This window comes from Carlito syrichta, unplaced genomic scaffold, assembly GCF_000164805.1.
Source record: "Carlito syrichta isolate Samal-C Ts95f unplaced genomic scaffold, Tarsius_syrichta-2.0.1 Scaffold302868, whole genome shotgun sequence".
NCBI lineage: Eukaryota > Metazoa > Chordata > Mammalia > Primates > Tarsiidae > Carlito > Carlito syrichta.
The window spans coordinates 41,816-52,976 of NW_007246964.1; the positions used below are offsets into that span (position 1 = coordinate 41,816).

Consider the following 11,161-nt stretch of genomic DNA (forward strand, 5'->3'; position numbering starts at 1 on the left):
ATCATTTGTTGCAACATCTGCAGGACCAGAGGCCGTATAAAAGCATTCAGCTCTCTGGACATCAGATACTGAATGACATAAAACAAATGATAATAATTAAAAGTATTTCAAGAAGGATCTCAAAGACTCTCCAGAATTATGACTGATGATTTCCCACGCATGACTGTCTGCTTTAGATAGAAAGGTTGCATTTTCTTCTGGCTTAGCTACAGATTAACTTCACCTGTGTCATTAATCCAGGTACAACATGAATATGAGCAATGGTGCAGATCCACCGATTAGTCAATATAAAATGCAAAGTTATTCTATGATCCATAGTTAGTTAAACTAAGGATTTTAAGTTGGTCACTTATACTGCAGGGTATGGACTGTATGATTTACTATGTCAATCAAGGTGAGGGAAAATGAGCACTTTGATTTGTCCAACCCTCAATCTTCAGAAGTCTGTTCCATCTATTAGTAATTATAGCCCCAAGAAGAGTTTTATATTCCTTCAGACTCTATATAGGAAGACATAGTCCACTGACAGCGTGGAGGAGTTACACGCTTGGAATGGTCTAAGTATTCATCACACAGAACAATTAATCTTCATGCTGGTTGGCATTGAAGAGTCTGATTTTCACATAAGAAAAAAACAAGCAAGAATTGTTGCTGTCTGTCTGTATTTTAAGACCATCCTCCTTGGGAGAGGAAGGATAAGGAAGTGTTACATGCTAAGGTCTCCTCAGAGAGACATCAGTGGACAGATTTGGACATCTGTCCTTCTGGCATGGAACATTAGTTCTTCTAATGGCCTTTCTGCACACAGTAAATATAAGTGTTCTTACCTACAGAAAATACAGGTGTTCTTACCTACAAGACTCCAAATTCTTAAAGACTGGAGGAAATTTTGGTTCTGTTTTTATTTCAGGAGCCAGTTGTCTCAGCTAGAAGACCATAAGATTACTTTGATTTCTAGTTGATCTTTTAGGGCTCTTTGAAAATAATCAGGATATCTACATTGACACTTGCATTTCAATTTATTTTTTCTAAGTCCCATATTTCACATCTATGCCCTTTGCAAAAAGCTAAGAAATGGCTCCCTTTACTTAAGCTCTTGGTCTGCGTCCGGAATGTTCTTTGAAAATGTCCTGAAGTCTATTAGGTCATCTATTGATCCATCTGCATTTTGTTTGTGACTTTAAATCTTTGCCTAATCTACCCTTAAGAGAAAATATTTTGAAATGGTTTCATGTGGTGTGCTTCCCAATTTTCTTAATTTCTCAAGTCTATTTTTTTTTAATTACACCTAGATGGGTTATTTAAATCTTCTGGTCTTTTCCATTCTGCTGCTTTTAAATATTTTTTTCCCATTGTAGAAGGTCAACAATTAAGTGAACTAATTGGAACAAATATGACAGTTCAGGGCAATAAACAACTAACAGAATCTTGAATTATGCAGCTACTTCCTGTTATTCTGAATTTGTGGACAATTCTAAATATTTGCCCTCAACTCAACCCTCACCCAGGGTTTAAATTAAACCTCTCTGGATTCACCTTCAATGCAAAAGTTTTAGGGGAATCTGTGCAATGTGATTGTTCTTTTCTAGGAAAAAAAATGCTCCCTGAGGAAAGTTTATTCAGGCAACCAAGGGCAGGAAAAGGAAGAGTGTAAATTGATGGTAAAGATCAAGGTGAGTAGAGAGAAAAGAGAGAAGCAAAGAAAGTAGGTGCCAGAAGATTTGAGGAGGCATAAGATCTTTTTTTTTCTTTCTGAGGCCAGAGCATGCCAATCAAAGAAGTCATCTATTTGATGTTCTGTGTTTTTGTCTTCTCTTGTCTTGAGTTCCTCTTAAGTCTCTTCTTTTTGATATCAAAGGTGTATCATAATGGCCATGGTAATTCTAAGTCATCTAGTGAAGTTTTGCTATTCATTAAGCACATGAGAGTACACACAGTGGGAGTATATACATAAAGCAGGAGCTTTTCCAAGAAGAGGCAGCAACCATGACTAATAGGAAAGAGTACACTACAGTTGGTAAAACTCTGTACTTATGCATGGTGTTGAATTTCTTGGTTAAGCAGAGCCTAAAATGAGTCATATGATCAATGACCGGGAACTCACTGGCTCCAGAATATAAGCTAAATAAAGTAACCTTCTTTGGTGATTTAATAAGACAGTACATGTGCTTAACACAGTCTGGGGGGACCCAAGTCCAAGTCTTAGCAATTTCTTTTACACAAATCAATCACCAATGTAACAGAACTCCAAACACTAGTTCTCAGGGCTGACTTGTGGTAGGGGCCTATCATACCTATGCTTTCATTCCTTCCTTATGAAGTAGTTCCTTCTACATGTAACATTCACAAAGCAAGGCTGGGCTCAGTGACTTAACCTGTATTCCAAGCACTTTGGGAGGCCGAGGCCAGTGGTTTGCCTGAGTCTGGGGGTTCAAGACTAGCCTGGGCAATTTGGCAAGACCTTATCTCTACAAAAAATAAAAAAATTAGCCAGGTGTGGTAGCACATGTCTGTAGCTACAACTACTTGGAAGGCTAAGGTAGAAGGATCATCGGAGCCCAGCAGGTCAACACTAGGGTGGCTGTGAGTGTGCCACTGTACTCCAGTCTGGGTGACAGAGTGAAAATCCAACTCAAAAAAAAAAAAAAATTCACAAGGCAGTCTAGAGCAAAGCAAAACCCCTCAAGGCAAGCATTTGTATTAGTGGATAAAGAAATTTGAAACTAAATCAAGTAGCAGAATAAGCAGATTGACAGCAGAGATATTTGCTGAATAATGCATTGCCAAAACAAAAGGTCTAACTGCCTTATATAAGTTTCCATTCCTCTATAAATCCTGGGAAAATAAAACAATTCATTAGAGAGCTCAATTAGCTATATCAGAGCTCAAATCGTATGGAAAAACTCACCTAGCAGGCAGTGGATTCAAAAGACTATTAGAGATCAGGCTAAACAGACCCAGCGCATACCCCCACTTGGTCCAAGGATCCCACACAGTGGGGACATCTGCTGGATGTGTCTAACCATGAGGAATAGTTTATGCACAGGAAGTTAAAAGCCAGTTAGTGGAAGAGAGAAAGTAAATCTATTGAACATACAGTTGTTATTCAACAGTCAGAGAAGGTGAATGTGTTTATTCAACAAATATTTATAAAGTACCTATTCTGTGCCCATCCCTGAACTGAGTGCTGGGGATAGAAAAATGAATAAAACACCACCCTTATCTCCACATGAGTGGGACACTTGTCTATCTCGTATCTTGTTCTCTGCTGTATCTTCAGCATCTAACAGCATCGGGCACGTAGTAGACTCTCAATAAATATATGTTAAATAAATGAAAAAAAGCTCAAGAACGAGTATCCAGACTGTCGACAACTAAATAGGCAATTACAATACAATGTTTTCAACAAGTATTTATTAAGCATTTACCATGAGTTAGGCAGTCACTATACAATAACAAGCTGTGTTATAGGAAAACATGGTCAGGTGAGGGGGTATTGTGGGAGCACAAAGGAGGAGTCCCTAATTCAGGAGTAAGAGATGGCTTCCTGTAACCCCTGAGCTGAGTCTTGAAGATTAATGAAGGAAGGATTGAAGTGAGAACATTCCAGGTGGAGGGAACAGTATGTGAACAGGATCCATTTAGTAAAATGATGATTAGAAGAGCTGCGTAAACGGCATCTCTTATGGCTATAGGATAGTAAGTGCAACCAAGAGAAGATGAGGCTAAAGAGATTAGCAGTGATGATCATAAAAGAAGTTGGATCCACAGACTTGGGAAGCCCCTGAAGGATCTGAGGCAGAAGAGTGCTATGATAGGGTTTACATTTTAGCCAGATGCCTATAGCTTCAAGCAGAGGAAAGAAAGCCAATGAGAAAGTTTTAACAGTGGTCCAGATGAGAGGTGATGGGCTTACACTATGGTGAGGAAAATGCTAATGAACTGATTGAGCAGATAGATTGAAGATATTTGGAAAGTAAAGTCAAAAGACCAATTAATGAGAGAGGATGGTAGGAGGCTGGCAGGTTTCTAGCTCTGGAGACCATGTGAATAACAACATGATTCCACGAAATAGGGAACATGGAAAGAAGACAATTAGATTTGTTTTCAGCATATGGGAAAGGAAAATATCCCCAACCAGTAAACAGGGAAAAACTAAAATTGAAACTATCTTGAAGCTATCTGTCAACTTAGCACATGAGTGAGGTGAGCTGTTTCCTACAAGTTATGGTGTTCCTGGCACAGAAATTACCACTCACAACTCTGTTGCCCTCAGAGCCTGCCAACGCTTTCCCTAAACAAAAGAATAAACGCTACTTTGTTCATTTATTCAACAAGCACTTGTTGACTGCACACACTATGCTAGGTACTATTCTAGACACTGAGAATAGAATGATAAACCAAACATTAAATTAATGATCCTGAGTGACTTATAATTTAATGGGAAGAAGCAAACCATAAACACACTAAGTAAGCAAATTATATACAGTATTAAAAAATGACAGAGAAAATTAAGTAGGGAAAGGATTAGGAAGAGCTGAGCAAAGGGATGTAAGTTTAAATATAGTGGACAAAGATTCTCACTAGAAAAGATAACATTTAAGCAAAACAAAGTTAATAACAGAATGTAGTTATCTAAGAAAACAGCATTCTAAGCAGAGGGTGAAACAAGAATAGATTCCTGGGGTGAGAGCTTGGTGTGTTTGAACACTCAGCAAGGAGGTCATAGTGCCTTGAATGAAATTGGAGAGGGGTATCAGAAATTGAAGGCTGAGAGTTGGTGGTGATAGTTGTTGAAGGACAGGAGGAAAGAATGATAATTAGATTACAGAGCATCTTAACACCCAGGTAAGAACTTTTACAGAGCATCTTAACACCCAGGTAAGAACTTGGGGCCTTCTTCTGAGAAATATGAGAAACCACTCAAAGATTTTGGGCAGGAAAAGAGAAGGAAATATTTTGCATCTACTCCCACATATTACTGTTTCTTATCCTATTCATTCATCCCTTTCTATTAATATGAATTTCCACCTAGTATCATTTTCCTTCAATCTTTGACCATTTTTTTAATAACCTGGGTCTTCTGAGGATAATTATCTCCATTTTTATCTTAAAATATCTTCATCTTACCTTAACTATTAAGGGATATTTAAACTGAATATGGAGTTCTGGGTTTACAGATTCTTTTGTTTCCTTCAGCACTTACAGATGTTGCTCCATTGTCTTCTAGCATGCATTGTTTCTGATGCAAAATCATCGCCGTTCTTGACACCCCCCCCCCCTTTTTTTTTCAGTGTGTGATGTCTTTGTTTATTCTGGTTGTTTTTAAGATCTAGTTCTTTAGTTCTTACTGATTTGACTAAAATGTGCCTGGGTGTAATCTTCTGTGTTTTTCATGTTTGGTGCTCATTGAGTACATATGTTGATGCTTTCCATCAAATTTGGAAAAAATTTCCATTATTGCTTAAATATTTTTGCTACTCTTCCTCACTCCTTCTGAGAGTTCAGTTATATATGTATGTTAGACAGCTTGTTAGCGTCCCCTGGGTCACTGCTGCTTTCTTCATTCTTTTAAAAATGTTTTCTCTACTTGCTTCAATTGAAATAATTTCTAATAACATTTTTTTAGCTCACTGATTATTTCTTTTGTTTTGTCCAGTCTGTTATTACTCCTACTCAACACATTTTTCCTTCAGATATTAGTTTTTATGGAACTAGAATTTCTATTTGATTCTATTTCAGAGTTTCTATTTCTTTCTTCAATACTATATCTCTTCACCTATTGTATATCCATTTTTTCCTAACATTGGAAGTTTTGAGTAGAGGTGTGATGTGACACATTTTAACAGAACTACCCCAGCTTTTGTATTAATAATTAAAGAAGTCAAGGATAAAGGGAATCGAGAGACCAGTTAGAAGGCTATTGCAACAATTCAGGTGAGAGCTGAGTGTGGCTTGGGCCAAGGAACAGTGATATGCAAGTGCCTATGAGGGAGGAAGGCAGTGCACATAATGAATTAGGTGTTGTGACAGACACTTAATCAGTGCTATGATAAGAATTTCTTAAAGGGGGGCTTAACCACAGAAGGAGGAGTGAGAACAGGATGTATCCAGAGGTCTGGAAAAGTTGGTACACAAAGAAAGGAGTCTGAAACTAAATCAAGACCCTATAATTTGGGGCCAACAGAACTAGAAAGGTCCTTGAAGAGACCTTCTTTTTCATATAATTTTAAAGACATGGGATACAACTCAGGATTAGGTATATAAGATGTCATCATACAGGTAAAGTTTGGGCCTCCCTTTGATCCCCACATCACCCAGTATGAGATCAGGTACCTTACTGATGTTGTGCCCCCCCTCCCCTGGCAGAGTCCCACTACTGCCAATCCCTTTCTTACAGTATTATGGTAAATGTTCAGGATCCACTTATGAGTGAGAACATGTGGAACTCAGTTCTTTGTTTCTGTGATAGATCACTAAGTACTATAGACTCTAAATTCATCCAAGTTGCTATGAAGTCCATATGTTTGTCCTTTTTTTAATGAAGAGATCTTCTAGCCTAACTTCCTCTTAATATTGATGAGGAGTCTAAGACACAGAAAGTAGCATGGACTTACCAAAGCCTCACAGCCAGTTAGTGGCAAAACCAGAATATAAACCTACAAGATAATGTGCTTTCTTACCATGGGACTTGGACCAGATAGGATAATTTGAAGTCAATGAGCTACAATAAAGGAAAGGGAAGAAAATGGAATTACCACTGGCTGAACACTTACCATATACCTAGCACCATAGAGGTCACTTTTCATGTGTTTAACCCTTTATCCCCTTGCAAAAAAAAAGTTAAAGTGTGGCTCAAAAAGGGAAAGGAATTTTCCCCAAAACGTGCACCTAGAAATGGGGTAGGACACAGAGCTAGCTATAAACCTAAGCATGTTTATGTGCATTCTGCATGAACTGGGATTTTGCTGTGGTCAGATCATAACTGGAGTATGAAAACAGGTAAAAGAACAGCATCTTTCAGTCACAGTCTTATGTTTATTTAGGAAACAACCCTACCCAGTAAACTGGGTTCACGTTTAAGATCAGCTGATTCAACAAGGTGCCCCTGCAGGCAAAGCTGGCCAAATAGAAGCTCCAACTCCTTTCCATGGGTAAGAAAATATTGTACAAAATAGGGAAAAATTTGCCTTAAGAGAGGGTAGCCTAGGCAGAAAGGTCTGGACCTGCTGGCCATGGGGAGCTATAGAAGATTTGGGAGAGAGAAAGTGTATTAAACCTTGGGAGAGGCTGACCCAATGTGACCCCCATCACAGTCAATCTCCAAAGAGCATCTGGAATTTCAACTCCAGAACCTATAGCCCCATCCCTTTGCCTCCTACAGCTGCCCACCGAAAACTGACCTCGAAGATCTTCTGTTTATGCTGCAGGGATTGTCAGGAGATCAATTCCAGTGACAACTCCACAGTTATCAGTCAAACCCAAGAGTATCAGACATCAACCCACAGTAGGTACCAAAGAACACCCTGTGTGATCTCTCTAGACCTCAGTTTGCTCATCTCCCTCTCGCAGAAACACTCCCACCTTTCCTTCACCTTTTGAATAATAATTCCAACCTAAAATGAGATGGGTGCTGGGTGACTAAGTACTCAAACCAATAAACAAGAGAGCTTAAAATCTTGTATTTAAAGTGTAGTCCATCAACCAGTAATGTCTACATCACTTGGCAGCCTGTTAGAAATGTATTTTCAGACCCCACTCCAGACCTACTGAATCAGAACTGGCATTTTAACATGATGTCTAGGTAAGTTTGAATGTATCTTATAATTTGAGAAGCACTGGACTAAAAACTAGAAAGACAGTGGTTAAGATCCCTGCCTTTGGGACTGTACATGCTAGTTCAAATCTTAGCTTTGCCACAGAAGTTGGGCAAGTCACTTAACCTCTCTGAGTCTCAAAGTCCTTACCTGTAAAATGGGGATATTCATAATACATTGTTATTTTTCTGGACCATTGTTAATTTCCAGGACCATTGAGAGGGCAAAATGAGGCAATATACATAAACACCTAGCACAAGGCCTGGCACAAAGTAAGTACTCAACAAACGTCAACAAATGGAAACTATATATGGGTATTGGCCAGGATAAGATGTGCTCTGCTGTTGAAACAAATAAGCCTTGAAATCTCAATGGTTTACAAAATGAAAGTATATTTCTTACACATTCAAAGTCTAGTACACATCAGCCATCCCTGCTCCATTTTCATACAGGGCATCTTGAACATGAGGCTTCCTAGGCTGCCATGTCAAGGGAAGAAAGAGGGACACAGAAGTTACCCTGGAAATCATATCCTTCTTGATGATCCAGGTCAAGGGATCATAACAGAGAATACTAAGGGTCAAAATCAGCAAGTTCAAACAGATAAAAAAAGAAGAAGAAGCATTGTTGTTAAGAGCAGACAAAGCTAGGACTGACAGGCACATGGGTGAGGGGAGGAGGGAGGACAGGGCTGGTCAGGAATCTGGCACCCTCATAGTGAGAAATGAGACAGCACAATGGCAGGAAAAAGATTCTCATGCATATTTTGCCAGAAATCTGTAAATGAGGGTCTTTAAAAATATTTCTCCTGGAAGTAGAGGCACAGTAAAAATCAAGAATCTTGTAATGTCAATGCCTTTTCCCAAGGTAGTAATAACAATAATTACTGAGGCCTTATGACATGCAAAGCACTATCTAGGTACTAGAGACTCAGCTATAATCAGACAAATCCCCTACTATTTCAGCATTTATATTTTACACCTTATTAGTAAAATTATATTATTTAATCCCCAAATAACTCTAAGAAGTAGACATTATTATTCAGAATGAACATACTACTTTGCAGATATGAATGCAGAGGGAACGGGATGTTAAGCAATTTGTTCAAGGTGTGCAGCTAATAAATGGCAGAGCTATTTATTACAGAACACAGCCCAGTCTGTTGACAAAATGCTTTGTTATACTTCTAGAAGTATTTAAAGACAAAGCCTTATGTACGACAATGTTCGGTACGACTGTATTTATAGTAGCAAAATTTAGAAACAGTCTAAACATCCAACACTAGAACATTGGTTAAATAAATCTTGAATTATCCATAAAATAGAATATTATATGACTATTTTTGAAATGTGGTAACATGAGAAATGTTTTTATGAAATAATGTATGTAAAGAAAGGTAAAATGCATACATAATATATAGGACTGCTGGACTATGTAAAAATGTGGCTAGAGAAAGACTGAAATGTGATTATGACAAGGGGGAAGGTGTTTGGGGGCATTTTTCCCTTCTTCATACTATTCAGTATTTCCTGACTTTTCTATAATGATTGTGCATTATATTTATCAATTGACAAACATTCAGCACCTGCTTATGAGGGGAAACCCTCTGGAGATGGAAGGAGGTAGAGTCAGGTACACTCAACCCCCAATAACCCCCTCTTGTTCATGTTCAGAGTTGGTAGTGCACCTTCACTCCCACGATCCCATCTGAGCCTCCCACTGACCCTGTGGGATTCTCATTGCCAGGCCTGCAGCTTCAGAAGGATGAGCTCAACAGACAAAATCCCAAACATGCGAATGCAGCCTCCCACTTGCCTTCAGAACAGCCCCTGATCCATCCAGAAAAGAACACTTCCTCCAGCAGCAGTGAGTTTGAGGGTGAGTGGCAAATTAAGGACCTAACACTGACCAGGAACCCCCAGGGAGGGGGCCTTGTCCTGATGACCAGACTCCATCAATGAGTGGAGTGACTGGTGATCGTTCCCATCAGGCATCTGCAGTCATATTCCAGAGCACACTAGGGAGACCCCAGGGGTCAAAGACCTGACTCCATGATCTCCCAAGCTAGGAATTGAAGGGGAGAGAGCAGGTCTATGGAGAAAGAATACACATCCTACTTTCCTTCTAAGCCCTTGTGGCATCATCATCTTTTAGGTGTCTTTTTTACATGTTTGCTTGATGCCTACTTCGGCCACTAGACAGTAAGTTCCAGGAGGACAGGGCCCACATCAGCTATGTTCCTTGCAAATCCAGTCAGGTGCATGGCAAGTAAACAGTGCCAGAAAATGCTTGTGGATTGAGTGTCATTGTTTACCTGGGGTGGAATTCAGTTGGAGGCGAAATGCCTCTGGGCCATGAAAGGACAGATGACCAATCCCAGGATGGTGGCACAGTCCAGGAAGAAGTTCCGTGCCTACTGTGGTCTCACATAACTCATAACTTCCCTAGGAGGCCAGACTTCTGAGAGCTAAGCATCATCAGCCCAGTCATTTTGAAGTCTCCTAATAGTGAAAACCCCCTTACAAACAAAATCTCAAAGTTCAGTTTCTATAAACGATCAAAGGGGTTGTGCTCTGCTTGAATCAAGCACAGAGAGCTGGGAGTCCCACTAGCTCACTCACCCTCTCCCTCCCTCTGCCCTTCCCAGCCCCCCACAGGGTTGAGGCCCACAGAGGGGAAGGGACTTTCTACACAGGCCTTCAGGCCATGGTGTGTCAGAGCCAAGATAAGCCTGCTTTCCGTGTCACTGTGCTTTGTAGGACACTCTAATCCTCATGGAAACCACCAATGTACTGCAAGGAAAAATCTACTGCAAGAAACTCCTTCCTATCACAAAGGATCTCCAAATCCTAGGCTGGGGTCCACCTTGGATCCTACGGGGTTCAAGAATCTGAGGAATGCTCAGTGATGAATACAAACAGCCAAGACAGGTCACTCAAGCCCAACTCAAAAGCCTCCACCCCGCATAATTGTTTATTTTCTTGTTTCAGATCCGAACACAAAGGCTTCCCAGAGAAATTTTTATAAGAGAAACATAAACCGCTACTCCCAGGAGCGAGGGCCATTCCAGTCGTGCTTCATTGGCAGGTCCTGAGCATTCTAGACGGGGCACCCACGCAGGTCCCCTGTGCAGCTGGTGGAGGGTCTCCAGGAGGAGGGCGGTGAACAAGGAGTCATGACGACTGATTCAGAAACTTCCGAGCAGGAGGAGAAGACGTCTGAGCCATCCTTGGGCCACCAATAAAAGTCACTCCAATGCCTAAAAAAGTCATCAAGGGAGGAGCTGCCTCCAATTAAAGCTCTTGAACACATAGAGAACGTGTCCCTCTTCTTTAACCCTCTCC

The 11,161-nt window shown here is 40.2% G+C and overlaps 1 protein-coding gene across 1 annotated transcript; it reads left to right on the plus strand.

Moving 5' to 3' along the window:
- The first annotated feature begins 363 nt into the window (after nt 1-363).
- On the plus strand, nt 364-10,923 carry TEX48 (testis expressed 48). Its single transcript, XM_021711896.1, has 4 exons — nt 364-394; nt 7,385-7,507; nt 9,564-9,695; nt 10,808-10,923. The coding sequence occupies exons 1-4, from the start codon at nt 364-366 to the stop codon at nt 10,909-10,911; spliced, it is 390 nt and encodes a 129-aa protein (XP_021567571.1). The 3' UTR covers nt 10,912-10,923.
- The last annotated feature ends 238 nt before the right edge of the window (nt 10,924-11,161 follow it).